General features: G+C 56.2%; 1 protein-coding gene across 4 annotated transcripts; it reads right to left on the bottom strand.

The window, feature by feature from the left end:
• Positions 1-238: 238 nt before the first annotated feature.
• SAMD14 (sterile alpha motif domain containing 14) lies at positions 239-18,832 on the bottom strand. Of its 4 annotated transcripts, none has more exons than XR_005581387.2 (11): positions 18,109-18,610; positions 14,217-14,271; positions 6,720-6,886; positions 5,970-6,258; positions 4,895-4,982; positions 4,722-4,796; positions 4,456-4,615; positions 3,078-3,197; positions 2,819-2,974; positions 785-1,964; positions 239-684 (listed from the first exon to the last, which is right to left on the bottom strand). XR_005581387.2 is itself a non-coding variant. In XM_010341886.3 (11 exons), exons 2-11 carry the CDS (start codon positions 14,257-14,259, stop codon positions 1,809-1,811), a joined length of 1,338 nt encoding a protein of 445 aa, XP_010340188.1. In that variant the 5' UTR covers positions 14,260-14,271; positions 18,109-18,615; the 3' UTR covers positions 239-1,808. The 4 variants fall into 4 exon arrangements, 3 of the variants coding, with proteins under 3 accessions (XP_010340188.1, XP_010340184.1, XP_074244729.1); XM_010341886.3 differs by adding an exon at positions 3,250-3,333 and having other exon boundaries at positions 239-1,964; positions 18,109-18,615; XM_010341882.3 differs by having other exon boundaries at positions 239-1,964; positions 18,109-18,832.
• Between the last annotated feature and the right edge of the window lie 1,004 nt (positions 18,833-19,836).

The raw sequence follows: 19,836 nt of genomic DNA, 5'->3' as shown, positions 1-19,836 counted from the left end.
CTTGCTGCATCCCTGGGGGAGAGGGCCCCACACACGCGCACACACGCACTGCAGTGCCCTGTGACCACCACACGACGCACTCGGGATGTCTGGCCCAGCTTAGGACTGTGAGTAAAACACTGGGCAAGCCGTCCGTTCAGAACGCCGGATGGTCCAGCACGTGGTGACAGACCTGTTGTCTCACCACACTGAGGGCCTAGCACAGTCAGGCCAACCCAACAACTGGAGCAGATAGAAATTCTGGTCACTGGCACATCATAAGTATTTATTGAAATAAATTGAGAACTGCCTCCCCTTCACATGCAGGTGGGCACCCACTATAGCTACTGATGGCTTTAAGGACGTGGGTGCCTCCCAACCTCCCATGGCCCCGCCACCAGGCCCAGATGGTGCCAGTGTCCTCGTATCTATTTCCCTCTGAAGCCCCTCTCCCAGCACAGATTGCAGAGCGGGGATAAGGGCTGAGTCCCAGGTACAGGGTGCTGGCTGTCAGCCTCAGCCCCTGGCAGGAATGAGGGAGCCAGCATGCACTGGTGCCATCTGCCGCTCCGGGCAGATGGGAGGAGCTGGAGGGGGTTCTAACCAGGAGCCCCCCGGCCCCATTGGTAACTCTGACCAGTGTCCTGGAAGCAGGGCTAGCTGCTGACCAGTGCCACACATGGACACTTCCTCCAAGGACATTTCCTAAAAAGGACACATGCTGTTACCAGGCTGCTGGTAAACTCCACCCCCATCCAGGGAGCTGGCCCCAGCCCTCGGTGTGGCCCAGTGAAGCAGAGCTTACACCGCCTGCTGGTTCTGAGCCCACTGATTCCCCGACAATGCCGGGGGCAGATAGGGGAGGGCTGATGAACCTTTCCGATCTGGCAGCTGCTGGGGACACCCAGGTTTTGCCTCTCTGCCTGGCTGGGGTGAGGGTTGACCAGGTTGGCAGCTCCTAGGCCTTGGCTGGTGGGAGTGGTATCCTCTGTCCCCATCAGCTCCTGTTTGCTCAGCTCCCAAAGAGGGCGCAGGTGCCCTCTGAGGAAGCAGCAGGAAGCAAAGGGGGTCCTGGCTGGGTCAAAGACCAGGTCTTGAGTGGCCCCCAAGAGGCAGACCTGTGTCGATATCATCTCACCCCCTGGAACCTACAGGACAGAGGAGGGGAGAGGAAGAAGGGGGTGTGCATCCTCCCTTCTCGAGTCCTGGCAAAGACTGCACTGATCCCAGGCCGCTTTCTCTGCTCTCCTGTTGGAGTTTGGCTGAGGATCTACCCTGAGTGCGACTCGCTGCAGCGCCCACTGGCCTCTCTGGGGAGCAGGACAGAGCTCTCCCACCACACAGCTGCCTGGGAGAGTGGAGAGGAGCAGCCCCACTCCTGCTCTTGCCGAAACGCCCAGCCTAGCTCTGGGCCCTGGGGCCCAGCCATCGTCTCAGGGCCTCTGGCAGGCAGGCAGGCTGGCCTCCTAGCTCCCCTCCACCCCTGCCCCACGACGGCCTGAGGGCAGTGGGACAGCCTGATGCAGGCTCCCAGACTTGCCTCAACCCTGGCCTCTCTGCCCTCTCCCCTTCATCTGCTCCTCCCCCAGGAACTCTGTGCCAAACAAGTCCTCAAAATGGGATTCATTACTAGCCCCCTCCCTGGGGTCTCCCTTTCTGGGGGCTCTGGGTCCAGACCAAGTGACAGGGTGAGAGAGGGTGTGTCCCCCCAGAGAGCGTGGGACCAGGCTAGCCCAAGCGCGGCGCCCAGGCCCAGCCTCCCTGCTAAGGCCTGTGCCCGCCGAGCCAGCGGCTGCCCCTGCCGGGCACCAGCGCCTGTGCGCGTTCCCCTAGCTCTTTTTGGCCTCCTGCTCTCTGCGCCGGAGCTTCTCCCGCTGCCGCGCAGCCTTCTCCTGGGCCTTGCGCTCCTTCTCAGCAGCCGCTGCCAGCTCCTTCAACTTCCGCTTCACCAGCGCCCGGTCATGGGAGTTGCTGAGCCCCAGGCTCTGGGGGAGGAGTCCGGGTTGAGGGAGAGGGTCCCGGAACCATCCGGGTCCTGGCCCCACACCCAGGCTCCTTTTGCCCCAGGTACACTCTGTGGAGCTCCGAATCCTCCCTGAAGTGGAGCCTCCTCCTCCCACACCGTGACCTGCCCATGGATCGGAACCCCCAGAGCAAGAATTTGGGATGAGTGTGGTTGGGAGAGAGAAGGGTTGAGGGTATCAGGTGCTTTGCCCTTCCCCCCACCATTCCTCTACTCAGGATTTCAGCCTTGGCCTGGCCTTGCTCAACCTCCTGAGGCCCAGAGATGGAAAGTCACTTGCCCAAGGTCACACAGCTAGTCAGTGGCCAAAGACCTTCCTCACTTCCAGAGACTTCCTGGGGGCTTTTCTCACTATCCCTGCCCCAAGCAGCTCAACAGAGAGCAGGAGACAGGCCAGGAACCAGCATAGAGGTCAGAGGCCACCCACCCCCTTCCCGCTTCCTCCCCCTGCCTACCACTAGCACTAGCCTCAGAGACACAATCAGGCCAAGCTGACTGGGGGGAGACGCATGGCTTCCCGTGATACTAGGAAACTCATGTGCATCAAAGGGCAAGATCAGCCTGGAGACCAGGGCTGGAGTTTGAAGGTCACACTCAAGTCATGGGCTTGAGTTTCAAGTCAAACTACAACACAAAGGTTAGACCAAGGACCTTGCCTAGAGGTCAGAGGTCAGGGTAGTGCCCACAGATGGAGTGAAAAGGTCAGCCCAGGAGGCTGGGCTGAGGGTCAAAGGTCAGAAGGAGGGGCTTCCAATCCTTGAACATCACCTCAAGTAACTAACTGGGCTGGGTCATGGCCCTTCCGCTCCGACCCACCTTCAGTTTGCTTCCGTCCAGCTGCAGTAGCTGCGGCCCGTCTACCTGCCGGGCGGCAAACTCGGTGGCATACTGCTCCAGGTTGAGGCTCTGCAGCCACTGGCCCACCTGCTGGCTGGTCCAATGGTGGACGGGGGGGAGGGGCTCATCCAGGAACTGGGCAGAGACCAAGGAGTGAGGGGAAGGCTTGGCCTGTGACCTGAGCACTTTGCAGAGTCAGAGGTCAGGACTCCATGGGCACCCTGCCAGTCTTGCTCACCTCATCCGAAGACTGAGACAGCGTGTGGTAGGGGTAAGAACATTTGGCCTCCTGCCGGGGCCCACTCGGGATCTTGGGGCTGCTGCTGGGGGGCGTGGAGTCATCACTCAGGGTTGATTCCTAGACAGAAGCAGGTGCATGCCACTGAGGACAGAGTTCACCCCCAACCCACCATACCTATCTGGGTGGAGCTGAAGTCCTGGACTAGGCACCAGGAGTTGCTCAGTGCCCTGTGTGCATGAGCCAGGAGCTGGGCCTACACACAGGACACGGTAACTGTGTCAGACATCAGAAGCTGAAGCCTCTGGGAGGGCAGGCAGCCATCTGGAGGACATGGGGCTCGAACCAGCCAGGTTAGTAAGAATGGAGGAGGTCTCAGGCAAGGTGTCACTTCCTACAGGTAGCCCACCAGGATTCCCCCAGGTTGGGTCAGACATCTCTGCTATGTGTCTCCTGCCTGGCCTCTAGCACCCCAGCTAATAAGTGCTTGATTAGAGGTCTTTATCCTCATTGGACTGTGAGCTTTAGGAGGCCCTGGGGTGTATCTTGTTCACTATGGTGTCCCCAGTGCCCAGCATAAGGGAGGGAAGGGAGGGAGGGAGGAAAGAAGGAAGTTCCAGGTCCGAAGGGATTCTTTCTTTCCCGAATTCCCAGCTTCTGATTTTCTCCTCTGCCCAGCTGCATGTAAGAAACAGAACCATAGAACAAGCACTAGGCTGGAGGTCATAGAGCTTGGCACCTAAATCTGTGCCAGTCTGTGGACAAGCCCCTTCTCTGGGCTGTCCTTTGCTCATCTGTGCAATGTTGATGAGTGTGCCTTTCCTCCCTACTTCACTGAGCCTCTGTGAGAGTAAAGCAGAATGTGTTTGGGGCTTTGTAAACTGCAGAGGGCTCTCTGAACATACACAGATGCTCATCATTGCTTCTCTTACTTGTTCTCACGTCACACAGGGTTGTAAGCTTTCAGAGCACTAGGCTGGGGTCCTGTTCATCTCTATATCCCCCAAGCCTCACCCTACCAAGCGGGTGGCCCAGCTCCTAACACAGGAGTGGGCTTAGAGCTGAGCCAGGCAGAAGAGTTAGCAGGGATGAAGGAAGTCTCCGGCTGGGTGAACAGTAGGGACTCATGTGTTCAGTGATTTGTTGAATGCGTGAAGCAGTGACTGCATCAAGGAATGAACTACTCAGAATATGAAGGAGTGGATGAGTGAATGAATGAATTCAGAGAACGCATGAAGTAATGGATCACCGCGTGGCTCCATGGATGGACAAATCGATTCCAGGAATGTCTGAATCCCAGCCTGAGCCAGGGTGAAGTACGCCCTCATGTCACCTGAGACGGGGGGTCAGTTTGGGGACAAGAAAGGCATGGACTTACCTGGGAAGCTGACTTCTTAGGGCTGAAGCCCTCGTGTTTAGGGGAGCAGGCGGGGGAGGTGGTGCTACCCGAGGATGCTGACCCCTTGCCACTGTCTGTGAACCACGAAAAAGGCAGGAACGGGGAGCCCCCTGACCTGCTGGAGCCCTCCACTGATTCCCTGCAGAGAGAGTGTCCAGCATGGGTGTGGGTACAGAGGGGAGGACTGGGGTACATGGGGAGCCAGGGGTGGGAGCCGTGGGTGGGCCACCATGGGCACCTCTCACCTGCTGCCCATGGACAGGCGGTTGCTACCTTTCTCCTTCCGACTCTTGCCCGTGGATGCTCGGCGCAGGGTGACCCTGTGGGGAGGCAGTGAGGAGTGGGGCAGGGCTGCCCACTGTGCCACCCCTTAACACAGCAGCTGCAAGCCCTGCGATCTAGCCCCGCCTCCACTCACCCCAGGTCCAGGAACTTTCGCCGAGTCTTCTTATCCAGGCCGATGGTGGGGCTGGCAGGCTCAGGAGGACTGGCATCACGGCTGTCATCTATCCAGGGAGAGAAGGAAGGAAATTGCCTGTTTGGTGGCCTGCCTGCCTCCTTCCGCTGCCGGTGTGGGGTGGTGGAAATTCTCTTGACTTAGAATCAGGCAGCATGGCTCTGGTGCCCTTCACTAGAGGGTGTTCTAGGACAGGACACTTTACCTCTCTGGGCTTCCTCCATTTTAAATACAGGATAATAACATCTGCCTACTTAACTGGACCTAATGGGATGCTTACTACAGTCTTTTACAAACTATAAAATGTTCCAAATAGGTAGGGGCCACTACTATTTACTCAATTTGATCCTAGCCAACTTCTAGCCAGCCTTCCAATCTTGGCTCAAATGTCATTTCCAGGATGTTCCCAGCCAGGCCAGGCATCCTGGTGTATGCCCTCCCACCATGTGGCTACACACTTCCCAGATAGCACTTATTACAGTCTGTAACTACACATTCAATTAAAGGATGATTTGATTGGGGTTTTGTTTTGTTTCTGAGGCAAGGAGTGATCATAGCTCACTGGAGCTCGGAACTCCGGGTTCAAGCTATCCTCCCACCTTAGCCTCTGGTGTAGCTGGTTCTACAGGTGCACACCACGCGGGGTCGATTTTTAATTTTTTTCTGGAGACAAGGTGCTTGCCCTGTTGCCCAGGCTGGTCTCCAACTCCTGGGCTCAAGCGATCCTCCCACTTCGGCCTCCCAAAGTGCTGGGATTACAGGCGTGAGCTGCAGAGCCAGGCCTGATTTGACGGTTTCTCCCCTAAACTATGATGATAAAGACTGCAGATGTTTGCTCACCTGGATGTCTCAGAGCCCACAGGGTCTGGCACTTAGTGGGCGCTGGGTAAAGAACCACTGAGCCGCGAGGTTTACTCTCCACCTCCCCCAGCCACCCTGCCCAGCTGCTCTACCTGGCTTCATTGCGCGCTGGGACCGGGAGGGCCGCTGTGCCCGGGAGCGACCAGCAGGGGGTGTGGCGCCGGCCGCAACTCACCTTCGCTGTGCGGCTCTGCGCGCGGGTGGCGGCGCACGAAGCTGGGGGAGCTGTCGGAGGAGGGCGCGGAGCGCGGCGGCGAGCAGGAGGCGGCGGCCAGGCCCTCGTGCGAGGCAGTGTTGTGCAGGGGCCGGTAGCGCGTGAGCGGCGAGGGCGGCGGCTCGTCCTCGTCCAGGCTGCGCCGCAGCCCGGGAGGATCCAGGCAGAAGGAGCCCCCCGCCGGGGACCCCGGGCCTGCGTGCAAAGGCGAGCGCAGCCGGTGCAGGGGGCTCCCGCAGCCGTCGGTCACCTGTAGGAGACAGCAGCCGCTCACCCGAGAACCCTCCTTCACCCTTCCCGGAGGAGCTGGGAGACTTTCACCCCAGAAACTGAGGGCCCTGGAGGGTCCTTCCGGGGCCTAGAGGGAGGGTTTCCTCAAGCCTTAGGCAGCGGGGTGGCTGGACAGTGAGAGGTGGGAAACAGGAACTCTGAGTCACACGGCTGGGGCTGAATTCCCCCTCCTCCACTTACTGTGACTTTACTACAGGACCTCTCAGGGCCTCAGTTTCCTCAGCTGTAGGATGGGGCTAATAATCTTCTTTACAAAGGATTAAATGAGCCAGAGGCGAACTGCAGCTAACATTTAACATGACTAGGTCAGAAGTCTGGGGCTGTGGTTTCCCTGGAACAGGACTTTGGAGAGATTATCCAGGGGCCGGTGGAGAGGGAGGGGCGCGAGAGTGTAGGTGTATTTTCCTAACTTGCCCCAACCTTGCCTCCAGGCCCATCGGAGCCTTCACCATCCTCCGCGGAGCTGGCACTGTCCCGAAGCCTGGAGCGGGATGGCCGGTGTCTCCGGCCCTTGGCCAACAGCTGGGCCCGGGCCTTGTGTAAACTGCTGTCCAGTCTGGCGGTCTCTGGCACAGCCAAGTCCAGGTCTGCGAACCAGGGGAAGAGGGCAGAGACCAGACACATGAGAGGTGACCGCAAGCCCAGAGGCCCACCTCAAGGGGCTACCTGCCCTCACACCCCAGGCATTCAACCAGTGTTCCCAAGTGCTGGGAGTACAGACAGATGAAAAACAGGGTGTCTCCCTGTCTCAGGTGGGAGTGGGCGGGTGTGCGGGCGAAGCAGACATGCCAGCACTTAAATACAGCACTGTGTGATGAACCCTCACACAGACACAGAGGACTGGGCAGCCCTGTCTGGATACATCAGAGGAGGAAACACCAAAGCTGGGTTTTAAGGTCTGGGTAGGAGTTTGTAAGTGATGAGGTGGGCAAAACAGGTATATGCAATGCTAGCAAGTAGGGAAGCAAGGGTGGTACCTCCCGGGACACTTGGAGAGTAGCTTTGTGGAGAGAAGAGTTGGGGATGAGGCTGGAGAGACGATGGAAATAATGACTACCATTCAAGAAGCACTTACTACGTACCAGGTAATGTACACACATCATCTCTCAAGCCAAGCAACCTAGTGGGGTTAGGACACTTCCTATGCACACTTTACAGCTGAGCAAACTAAAACTCAAAGAGGTTAAGTCACTTGACTAAAGCCACCAGCTAGCAGTGGTCTGGGATTTGGGCCTGGCTAGTCTGGCTCTAGAGACTGGTCATACTGGGGACACTGGCTGGCTGTGCCACACACAGGGTCTCACTCAGAGGTAGCACTGCTGAGCATCTAGAGGGCGTGCAGTTGGAGTGGAGCAAAGGCCCCCTCCACCCCAGAATCCAGTGGCAGTGACAGGAAGGAATGCCCCATAGACCTCTGAAACCTCTCTCCTGTCCTGGGTCTGTGGCCCGGCCTAGGTCTAGCATGAGGACACGGAGGAAGAGTAGGGAAACCCAATGCATCAAGCACAAAAATCCTTATTGCCCATAGCACCACGTTTCATGTGCTGCACCTCAGGATGAAGCCCTCATGCTGTACCAGTTCTGAGCTTGGCACTGGGGTCTCCAAACAGAAAGGGTCTTCCCAGGCTTCGAGATGGGTCAAGACCTTTCTTCCCCACTCCACCCAGCATGATCTCAGGGACCCTGTTCCATCACTCATGCCCACCCTGCCTTGCCTGCTCCTCTTTTCCCGTCTTCAGACAACCCCTAAGCCACCCCAGTTACTCTCCTGGCTTAACTACCACTTATTTCTATTTCCAGCCTGACCCCCTCCCCTGAATTCCAAGCGTGGGCACTCAGGCACCTGCCAGGGAAGTTACCACGTCAAAGGCCCCAAGGCATCTCGAGCTCAACTCATCAAAATGAACCTATCATGTAGCTTCAAACCAACTTCTCCACTCTTCCTTGACTCCGTGAAAAGCCCCCTTGTCCACCCAAGTCAGACAGCCCTAAGCCACCCTTCTCTCTCAGCCCCAGACCCAGCTGGTAATTCATGTGTCCAACTGTCTAGTGACACTTCCACTTTGAATGTCCACCAGGGGTCTTCAACCTACACGCGCTGCAACCTCCTCATTTCTCCCACCCGGAGCTCCTCCTCCCAGTCCCGCTGAACAGCAGCTCCATCCTTCCAGTTGCTCAGCTGAACCCCTGGAGTCATTCTTGACTGCTTCCCCTACCATCCTCAAACAGATTCCTTCACAATCCCGTTAGCTCTACTTTCAAAAGCTAGCTAGACATACTGAAATATTTACGGTGAAGGGATATGATGTTGTGGACTAGGTTCCATATAATCCAGGGCAAGAGAGGTAGGGCATGGATGGGGCTAGGCAGAAAACTCGACTGGCCGTGACTGGGTCACCGCTGAGGCTGCGTGATGAGTTCCTGAGTGCATGATAGAGTACACTGCACTGTTCTAATTTTGAATCTGTTTGAGGTTTTCCACAGTAAATTATTGTGTGTTCCAGTGTATACATATACTCCTATACACGCGTACATATGGAGAGAAAGGGAGAAGTGCAGAGGAAGGGAGAGGAGAGGAAAGAGAAGGAGGGGAAAGGATGGGAGGGCAAGGACGGAGGGCGAGGAGGGGAGTGACAGGGAGAACTGCTCACTGCCTCTCTGGTCTAAGCTGCCATCATCTCTTGGCCTGGATGATTACAAAAAGCCTCCTAGCTGGTCTTCCTTCCACCTCCCTTTCCCATCTACGGTCTATTTTCAACACAGCAGCCAGAGTGATCCTGATCAAACATGTCAGTTTGTATCACTCCCTTGCTCAGAACCCTCCAGTGACTTCCATCTCACGCAGATTAAGAGCCAAAGTTCTCCCAGTGGCCTTCCAGAGTCAGCCTGTGCTCCCTTGTCTCCCTGGGCACTGCTGTCCCTCCACTCCGGCCACCCTGGCCACCTGGCTCATCCTCACACAAGCCAGCCTGCACTGCACAGCCTTTGCTCTGCCTCTGCCCTTTTCCTGCAAGGCTCTTTCTGTAGATTTCTGCATGCTTCTCTCCCTCACTTCCTTCAAGTCTTTGCTTAAATGCTTTCTCTCACTGAGACCTTCCCTGACCATCCAATTTTTTTATAATAGCCTCCCCCTAAAACCCCACTCCTATTTTTTTCCTATAACATTTCTCATTCTCTGGGGTGCTATATATTTTGCTTATATCATTTATTGTCTCTCTCCACCCATTAGAATGTCAGCTCCATGAAGACAGGTTTCTGTTTTGTTCACTGCTCTACCACAGGCAGACAACAGTGCCTGGCACACAGTAGGTGCTTAGCACACTCTTTTAATGAAACAACAAAGTTCTGTTGATTGGCCTCCTCACACCCACAGAAGCTGGGCTCTCCTCTCCCTCTGGACCAAACTGCCTTAGCTCAGACCTTCATCTGAGTGGAGGGGAGCTGTCCCCTCTTCCCACCCCTTGCCACCCCAAAACACCCAACCATCCATCCTTTGCTCCCTGCCTCGTGGGAGGCTCCGCTTCATGCCTTCCATGTGGCTAGAAGAAACTTTCTGATGCACATTTTTTTTTCTCTTTCTTTTCTCTCTCTCTCTTTCTTTCACAGATCATGCTGTCACCCAGGCTGGAGTGAGTGGCATGATCTTAGCTCACTGCAGCCTCCACCTCCCAGCCTCAAGTGATTCTCCTCCCTCAGCCTCCTGAATAGCTGGGACTACAGGTGTGCACCACCACCATACCTGGTTAATTTTTGTGGTTTTTTTTAGTAGAGGTGGGGTTTTGCCACATTGGCCAGGCTGGTCTTGAACTCCTGACCTCAAGTGATCTGCCCACCTCAGCTTCCCAAAGTGCTGGGATTACAGATGTGAGCCACCGTGCTCCGCCTGAAGCACGTTTCTGACCATGTCCCATACTGTCCTGCTTTGGAAACTCTTGCAGAAAGAGTCCTAAAGCTAACAATATAAAGTTCATGCTACTCAGCCCTCTATTCAAGGCCTGAGGGGTCCAGCCCACCATTTCTATGTTTCCCACAGAGTCCTCCTCTTACATGACTATGGCTAAGAGCACTGACCCTGGAGTCCGATGGCCCAGGCTGAAGCCAGTTCTATCACTTGCTGGCTAAGTGACTCTGGGCAAGTTACTTCCTTTTTGGTATCAGCTTTCCTATGTGTAAAATGGGATACACTAGCACTATCTTCCTTATAGAGGGGTTGTGAGCATTAAATAAAATAATCCAAAGACAGTGCTTCACCATAATGCTACGACTTAGTACGAGCTCAACAGGCTGTCACTGGTGATGGTGTCTGTGGGATCGAATGAATTGCTTATACTGATACCTGTATGTGTATCTGCCTCCACCTCACTTCCCACCTCCATCCCTGTGCTCCATCTCTCTCCAGCCCTTCTCTGTCTGGCTAATCAACTCTGACACATCACCCTCTGGCAGCCGCACCCCATTACCATATGGTCACGATACAGTCCGGATATGGTCACCAATGATTGTCTCTTCCTGCTGGCCTGCATGCTGCAGAGGGTGAAGCCCTTCCCCATCCACTGTATATCATGAGAGCCTGGTGCGGCACCTGGCAGGGAGCAGGTGCTCAGGGAGTGCTGAAGCAAAGTCACCCTTCCATGGAGCAGTGCATGCTTTGGCGGAGACAGACTCCAGACACACTCGGGTGCTGATGAAGGTCACCTGCACGCACAAGTCACATCCCATCATGCCCACATTTCAATCCTCTGCCCAGCACTCCCCACCATCTAGTCTGTTCACTGTTTATTTATGTGTGCTTTGATCATCTGTCCCCCTGCTTGCCTCTGCATGAGAATTCGAGCTCCATGAAGGCAGTGATTTTTGTCTGGCTGGTTCATTGCTATCTCCCCAGGGCCAAGAACAGAGCCTGATACATATTAGGAGCTCTATAAATATTTGTCGAGGCTGGGCATGGTGACTCATGCCTGTAATCCCAGCACTTTGGGAGGCTGAGGCAGGTGAATCAGCTGAGGTCAGGAGTTCGAGACCAGCCTGACTAACATGGTGAAACCCTGCTTCTACTAAAAATACAAAACTAGCTGGGTACGGTGGTGCATGCCTGTCATCCCAGCTATTCGGGAGGCTGAGGCAGGAGAATCGTTAGAACCCAGGAGGTGGAGGTTGTGATGAGCCAAGATTGTGCCATTGCACTCCAGCCTGGGCAAGAAGAGCAAAACTCCATCTCAAAAATAAATAAATAGCCGGGCGCGGTGGCTCAAGCCTGTAATCCTAGCACTTTGGGAGGCCGAGGCGAGTGGATCACGAGGTCAAGAGATCGAGACCATCCTGGTCAACATGGTGAAACCCCGTCTCTACTAAAAATACAAAAAATAGCTGGGCATGGTGGCGCGTGCCTGTAATCCCAGCTACTCAGGAGGCTGAGGCAGGAGAATTGCCTGAACCCAGGAGGCGGAGGTTGCGGTGAGCCGAGATCGCGCCATTGCACTCCAGCCTGGGTAACAAGAGCGAAACTCCATCTCAAAAAAAATAAAATAAAATAAAATAAAATAAATAAATAAATAAATAAATAAATGTATGTTTGTCAAATGGATGAAAAGATGGGGGATACTGGGAGGCTACTACTTTAAATGTAGCAGTCAGGCTGAGGTCCGGGAAGCCATAAAGAGCGGAGATCCGTAGAAAGAACAAGAAAGTTTTCTAAGGAGAGGGGCTGGCACAACCTTGGACTTGGAGTGCCTAGGGAGCAGCAAGGGACCAGCACGAGCTTCGAGGGGACAGGAAGGGACTGGTTGAAGGGGGAGGGTGGACAAAGGGGGCAACGTGCGGGTGTTTCCAGCCCCTGGGGCTGAGTTGAGGGAGGGTGCCCTCTGTTCCCAGCCCCCTCGCATAGCATCTCCAGGCACTGCCTGGAAGCAGCGAGGATTGAAGGTCGAACCACAGAAAAGTAAGAGCTAATCCTTACTGAGCTCTTGCTGTGCTAGGCACGGTTCTAAGTGCTTCACAATTACTAGCTCATTTGAGCCTCCCCACAGCCCTATGAGGAAGGGACTCCAAGAATCCCCAGGGCAGCCTTCATTTGCCCCACAGCATAAAGCTGGTGAGAAGCTGGCCAGGGTTACAGACAGGCAGTCTAGCTCCACTGGTAAGCATTAAGCATGCTACATCCTTTCTGAAGCAGAGATGGGAAGGAATTTTGAGTCCAACCTCATTGTATGGATGGGAAAACAGGCTCACAGATGACAGGAGGACACGTTTGGCTGAGGGTACAGAGGGAGTTACGGAGAGTGGCTCCCAGGCCAGTGCTCAGGCACCTAGCTGGTGCCCAACCAACTCAAAACAAGGAGAAGGGCTCCTTGCTCCGGACTCTGGGCCACGTCGGCACCATGGCCATCTTACCTTGGAGGGGCTGGGGAGCAAGGAGACGCCTAAGGGGCTTGGTGGTTTTCAAGCAAGGTGCGGCCAGCCTGTCCTGGGTCCTCTGCTCTGCGAAGCTCCTCCTCCAGCCTCTTCTATCTCTTCCCTTCTTCTCTGCTCCTGCCCTCCTTCCCTAGCTCCTCCCCCGTCTCTCCCCTCTTCCTCCTCCTCCCAGCCCTGGGCAGTGGGAATTCATAAATATTTAATGGCCTTTCACAACAGGAAGCTGGGAGGACCCAGCTACCTCTGCAGTGAGGAAAACAGGCAGGAGTCGGGTGGGGAGGCCAGGGTAGGGAGGTGGGGGAGCAGGGGCAGAAAACCCAGGGAAGGGAGGGCTCCTCGCCCCCGTCAGGCCTGTGTGGAGACAGACTCAGAGACTGTGGCCCGGGGGCAGTTCAAGGCTGGGGAGCGGAGGAGACTGGGACGGGAAGCCGAAGCCAGAGACCGAAGAAGGGAGAGATGGGGAGAAGGCAGGCGGGAGAGGAGAAACGGGGGGCCCTCTGGCATAGGAGCCCCTCAAGGTGCAGGCAGCTCTCCCCCTCTCCCTCATTCCTCCAAGTTCCTTTGCTCACCGACTGCTCCTGACTCCTTCACCGGAATCCCGCTGGGAAACCGGCTTTCCGCCCCAGTGCATGCTGGGAACGCTGCCCAGCTGGGGTGGTCTCTTTCTCCAATCCACACAACAGAAGACTGCAGGGGGTAAATGATGGTACCGTGGCGTGGGCATGCACCCCAGTGTGTACTGAGGACGTGGGCGTGCAGGCCAGCGTGAGGGGGCCAGCCTGGCGGTACGGAGGCTATGTGTGTGAGGCATTTGATTTCAGCACACAGCCAGGCAGGGTGAGGTCCCTTGCGCTGATTTATGTGACTTGGAGGTAATGTGTGTCATCTGGGCTGGAATGGACAGGAGGTCATGTGTGTCATCTGGGCTGGAATGGACAGGTAGGTGTACAGGATCGTGACTAAGAGCAGGAAGTCAGGCAGTCTGGGGTTCTAGTCCCAACCCTGCCACTAACTTGCTATGTGATCTTGAAAGCAAGTCACGCCGGGCGCGGTGGCTCACACCTGTAATCCTAGCACTTTGGGAGGCTGAGGTGGGTGGATCACCTGAGGTCAGGAGTTCAAGAGCAGCCTGGCCATCATGGTGAAAACCCATCTTTAAAAAAAAAAAAGAAAGAAAGAAAGAAAGTCACTTCAGCCCTCTGTACCCTACACTCCTGGTCTGTAAACTGGACTGACTTCTAAGCATTATTGTAAGGGTTAACTAATACAGTGCATGGGAGATGGGGGTGCTTAACCTAGTATCTGGCATAAGCACTTAATAAATGAGGACCTTTATTGTTATCACTGGTGCGCCCACTAAGACAGTGGTGACAAAGGGTCAGGCCACAAAACACACACACACACGCCGCCAAGAACCCCCTTATCCCCTTCAATGCCTAGTGGGCCAGGAAGGAAGTACTCTATGGCTGTGTCTATTGACTAGAGATGGAACCATACAGAACTTACCAAAAACCTCATCCGCGGGTTCTCGGAGCTTTGAAGAAGCCATGACTCAAGACAGCTGGAGAGGACAAGAGGGTAGAGAGAGAGAAACAGAGAGCCTGAGTAAGAAATCAAAACTAGCTGAGGCAGGGGAGATGCCGAAGGCTACCTGCCCCAGGCTTGCTGGCCCTTCCCCTTACCTTAGAACACTTCTTCTGGCCCAGAAGCCACTGGAATCATAACCCAGATTGTGGGCGCAGGGGCAGGAGGCACAGTAGGAGGGTGGGGGCAGACACAAATCCAAGGCGCAGACACAGGCTGAGCCCTGTGGTCCTGGTCCACTGATTGGCTGTGTGGCTTCGCAGGGGTCACTGAACTTCTCCCCTTCGCTGTTTTGGGGCTTTACATCATTAACAACCCCTAAACACTTTCAATTATCATCAACTGTGCAATCAAATCTGGGAGAAGTCATGGAGATTATTAAATCCAATCCTCTCACCTTACAAATGAAAATACAGAAGGGGGAGTGACTGGCCCAAGATCACATAGCAAGTTAATGGCAAAATCAGGACCAGGACCAGGCTCTCCCATCCATCTACCTACCTATGCACTCATCCATCCATCTACCTGCCTACTCATCATCTGTTCACTCACCCATCTATCTACCCATCCATTATCCAACATCTGCCCCCATCCACCCAACATCTGCTGCCATCTGTCCATCCACCCATCTTTGCCTCCATCAATTTCCATCTCTTTTCCAATCCTGCATCCCCATACCCCCATCACTGGTGCCCTCACCACCTGCCGTTCTGAACATGAGCTGTTCAGGAAGCTGGCACCATCAGCAGGGCCACTGTTCCAGACACAGTTCTCACAGTTCTTGACAGACTCACAGATGTAGGAGGGTATAAGGAGTACACACAGCACACAGTGGACCGCCAAACCTCTATGATGCATCAAGTATGTTCTCGGAAGAAGTGTGAATGGGTAGGGCTTTTTTGTTTTGGTTCAAGGTTTTTTGGTGGGAAGCAAGAAGGGAGGGCAGACAGGGAAAGATACATGCAGCTGAAACCATTTGAATAGGCTTTCAAGCAGCTCTAGGATTCCAGTAGCCCTGGGGAGACCACTTGGCCAGGGGATACTGGATGAGGGGAGAGTGAGGAAGCTCAGGGGCCATTGATGGCTTAGGGAAATGGGAGGCTGCATGGCTGAGACATGACCTCCAATTACTTCTAACACTCAGGTCCACAGGAGAACAGCAAGGCACTGGGCTAGATCATACACGTGTCGTATACAGGAAGGCTGAGCCACATGCCTGCTGGAGTCTTTTCCAACTCTTCTCTTCTGTTATTACATAGACATCATCTACCTTCACTCTGGCTGGGCTTGGGAATTTTCATATCCCCACTTTACAGATGTGAAAACGAAGAAACAGGAGATGAGAGGCAGAACTAAAGCCAGGCAAATGCTTACCATTCTAGCTACTCGGGAGGCAGAGCTGGGAGGATCTCTTGAGCCCAGGAGTTCTAGACAAGCCTGCACAACATAGTGAGATCCTCGTCTCAGAAATAAGAAAGTACCCGGGCGTGGTGGCTCACGCCTGTAATCCTAGCACTTTGGGAGGCTGAGGCGGGCAGATCAACTGAGGTCAGGAGTTCGAGACCAGCCTGGCCAACATGGTGAAACCCAGTTTCTACTAAAAATACAAAAAAATAGCTGGGTGTGGTGATGCAGGCCTGTAATCCCAGCTACTGAGGAGGCTGAGGCAGGAGAATCACTTGAACCTGGGAGGTAGAGGTTGCAGTGAGCTGAGATCGTGCCATTGCATTGTAGTCTGGGTGACAAGAGTGAAACTCCATCTCAAAAAAATAAATAAATAAAAGTAACCAAATAAATAAATAGACAAGAAAATAATAAGAGGCAGAACTCCACCTTGAGCCGGGGCTCCTGCACTTTCCTAGGTGATGATCTTCAGTTTTGGGGTGGGGGAAGGGATAAGTGTAGAGGGAGGGAAGCTGCTCCACACTGACCAGGACTGGGAGAAGCAGCAAAACCACCTCTAGAATCCATGAATGCCTGGGGCTGAAAGCAGAAAATGGGGTGTGGGAAAGGGCCGTCAGGGAAGTAGCTCCTCCAAGAACCCTCCTGCCATTCTTGAGCTCCAGGGGCTACCAGCAAAGATCTAAAATGTGTTTCTTCCTGTCCTGACAGGCCAGATGGGAAGGGAGGCTGACCCTAAGAATAAACCACGTTTCCTCATTCAACCACAAAGCCTTATCTGGCTAGGACCCAGCTGCCACCTCCTGCAGGAAGCTGTCCTAGGTAGCCCGCCCTCCTCTCATTTGTCTGCATAATTTCTAAATCCATCTTTCTCCAACCACTGGGAAATGGGGAATTCTTCATACTTCTCTGATTCCTTAAATAGGTCTCATCTCCCCACACCTAATGAGATGAGAACTCAGAGAAGAAAGGGTCCATGTATTCTTCTGTCAAACTAGGGACTCTCCGAAAACAGGAACTGCCTCTCCCATCAGAAAGGAGGCTCTCTGAGGGCAGTAGTGTTGCCTCTTCTCTGCCTCTGGGAATGAAGATCCTGTGTTCTTTATTCAAGAGCCCAGTCCAGGGTGGAGATCCTCCGGTGGCTGCAGTGCTCCTCCTCCAGGCAGCCTCTGGGCCGTTCTGGAGTTTCCTGCTCACAGCCACTCTCAGGCCATCCTGATTCAGCACAAACTGCTCCTTCTTCACTTCAGCAACTTCCTGGGGTGTATACGGGACCCTCCCTGCACTGTCTCCGGAGGGTCACCAGACCCCTCCCACCCAACCCTCTCCTTCCAAAACTAAGCCTTGAAAAATTAGACACCAAACCCCGCCCCCACTCCCACTCCCACACACACCGCACACTCACACACACACACATTCAGCCAGGTAACTGCACAAGGGTGGAAGTGAACCAGTTCCTCTGGACACCCTTCCCCGAAAGGCTGCCAATCCCGGAGAAGGAGCACCAATGACCTTTGACCCTTCTCTGGGAGACTGGGAGGCAGGTGAGCTCACAGCCTCTTGGGACCCAAGGGAAGGAGAAAGAAAGAAAGAAAGGGCGCACAATTCCCGGGGAGGGAACGGGAGCGGAAGGAAGTGGGGAGTAGGAGCCGAGACAGACACACAGACGGGCGGAGAGTCCATGGGCTGCTGAGAAGAAAGACAACAGACCGAGAGTGGGGCCAGGAGAAGCGGCATAGGGGACAAGGGCTCCCGCCGCCCTGAGTGACGGCCGAGGGTGGGAAGAGAAGGGAGAAGCCTTGCGCGCGGGCGAGAGAAAAGGGTCCCTGAGGAGGGGAAAGCGACAGAGAGAAGTCCACCTGGGAAAGGCCGGGAAGAGGTGGATGGGAAAGGAGACGGGCGGTGGGGGACAGCTGTGGAGCCGGAGAGGTGGTCCCCTTCCCACATGGCTGCCGTCCGCCGACCCCAGGCTTGGGGTAGTCCTCAGGAGTCGGACACCCCCTCAAAGCACTGCTGGAGATGGGGTGAGGTTGGGGACAGGACACCTACTCCACTCTCAGAGCCCTCTCCCCAGGCAGAGCCCGGGAGCTAGTTTCTCTCCGATCCTTCAGCACAACGCCCCGCCGGGCAAGAAAGAGTTAAGCCCTCTTCCCCTCCCCCCACGCCAGCTTTTTATTAATTTCTCCGGGCCTCGGGCGGGAGGGAGGGGATTAGGGCCGTAAATCCTATCTCCGCCCCCTCCCCTGACAGCCCGGCACCCCAGCCCCGTACGGTCCCCCTAGGGATAGGGGAAGAAAGGCCCTTGTCGCTTGGCCCCGTCCAACCCTGCTCGAGGTCCCATCGGGGTCCCACCGCAGGCCCGAGTGGCCCCAGCCCCGGCTCCCGGTCCACCCCAGGGCGCCCGGCCCCTCACCTCCGGCATCGGTCATCTTCAGCGTCTGGCGCCCCGGGAACCCCTCAGGCCCATGGTGCTCGAGGCGGGGGCCGGGCAGGAGAGGGGCGGGGGGGACCGTCACCCCGGCCGCGGGGGGCTCCGGGCTGGCTCGAGCCACTCCATCCCGGGGGTTGGGGTGGGGGTGGGGTCGGCGGGGAGGGTCCCGCAGCCGGAGGGGATGGAGGGCGGGGGAGGTGGGAAGAGGCAGCAGGTTCTCTGGAAGCAGGAGGCGCGGGCGGGGCTGGACCAGGAGACCTGACGGGAGGATGCTCCTTATGTGTGTGCGTGCGTGTGCGTGTGCGCGCGCGTGTGTGTGTATGTGTGTGTGTGAGAGAGAGAGAGGGGAGAGCGAAGAGCGAGCGCCACCTCCCTCCCCGCCCCCGCCGCCCGCCAGGCCTGGCCGGACGCGGAGACCCGCCTGGCAGGGCCGATTCGCGCCGCGTGGCGTTGGCCGGGGTCCGCGGGGTCCCCGGGAAAGAGGCGTCGCGGGGGGCGCGTGGCGGGGAAGCCGGGCGCCCAGGAGACAAAGAGCGGGAGGGAGCGAGGGGGCGGAGGCGGGGGAGGGCGGCGGGGAGGAGACGGCCCGGCCCGGGGAGCGGAGTTGCCTCTACTTCTCTGCCCGCGGGAGACGCGGCGCACCGGAGTCTGCGCGGGTGGGACCAGCTGCGGGGCGGCCCTGCCGCGGGACCCACTGGGCTTCCGCCCGCTCTGCAGGGTCTGTCAGGGCTCCGGATTCGCTCATTCATTCAACAAACGTCCGCCGGGGCGCCGAGGCTGGAGGGGACAGCGGTGAACAGAACCCCCCGTCCCCCAGCCCCGCTCAAGGCCAGCGGGGCATTCGGGGGCGCAGATGAGTGGGGAGGCCCTCACCAGCCCGAGTGCTGTGGGCCCGGCTCACAAAGGGAAGGGAGAGCGCATCCTTGGCCGGGCCTGGGTCCCGGCGGCGGCGGCTGGTTGGGCGGTGGTGTGGTGGGGGGGCGCGGATTCCCAGAGGAGGTGACGTGTCAGCTATAACTGCTGGCCAGGGTAGGGAAGTGCCAGGGGGTGTTGGGGGTGGGAGGGCAAGAGGGGAAGATGAGATGAGGTTGGGGAGGTGCAGGGGGCTTGCACTTTATTCTGCCAGCCACACACGCACACTTAACAGAGGAGGGAGGGTCTCGGGTATGAATTTAAGAAGCACCCTTGGCTCCTCTGGAGACGACAGGGTTGCAGAAGGCAGCCTGAAGGCAGGGAGACTCTCGGTAGGCTGTTGAGGACCCCTGGCAGTGGGCATAAAGGTTACAGATTAAGCTGAGAAGCTTCAAGATGCAGGCCTGAAGAAACTGACAGGATTTGGGGACCTAGTGGACTAGGAGGTGAGGGAAGAGGGGTCTAGGATGGCTGTGGACCTTGGCTTGAGGCAGAGAGCCCTGGAGCAGGTGGGGGTGGGGAAGGATGAGATCAGACTTGGACCCAGTGATCTGGAGGCAGTGGCAGGCTAGCCAGGGGAGGCAGTGTAGTGGGGATCCACAACCAGCTACCGCACAGCACAGCTTGGCAGGTGCCAGGCACTCAGATCATCTCTTGTCACCCTCACAATAAACCCACAAGGTGGGTGTTTCCATTACCCACTGCCTCAGAGAAAACAAGAGACTTAGAAGAAGGAAAGTGCTTTGCTTAAGAGCAAGTGATGAAAGGCCAGCTGCGGTGGCTCAGGCCTGTAATCCC

Source organism: Saimiri boliviensis, chromosome 17 (assembly GCF_048565385.1).
Source record: "Saimiri boliviensis isolate mSaiBol1 chromosome 17, mSaiBol1.pri, whole genome shotgun sequence".
NCBI classification, from domain to species: Eukaryota; Metazoa; Chordata; class Mammalia; order Primates; family Cebidae; genus Saimiri; species Saimiri boliviensis.
Note: the sequence above shows the minus strand (reverse complement) of the source record. Positions and strands in the feature narration are given on the sequence as shown.

Excerpts from the sequence above, each read along its gene's own strand:
- SAMD14 (XM_010341886.3), bottom strand. The coding sequence starts at position 14,259 with ATGGCTTCTTCAAAGCTCCGAGAACCCGCGGATGAGGTTTTTG. Across the intron at positions 4,616-4,721 it reads CGCCTGTCCATGGGCAGCAG|GGAATCAGTGGAGGGCTCCA; the intron begins GTGAGAGGTGCC and ends CTCTCTCTGCAG. Across the intron at positions 1,965-2,818 it reads TGGACGGAAGCAAACTGAAG|AGCCTGGGGCTCAGCAACTC; the intron begins GTGGGTCGGAGC and ends CTCCTCCCCCAG.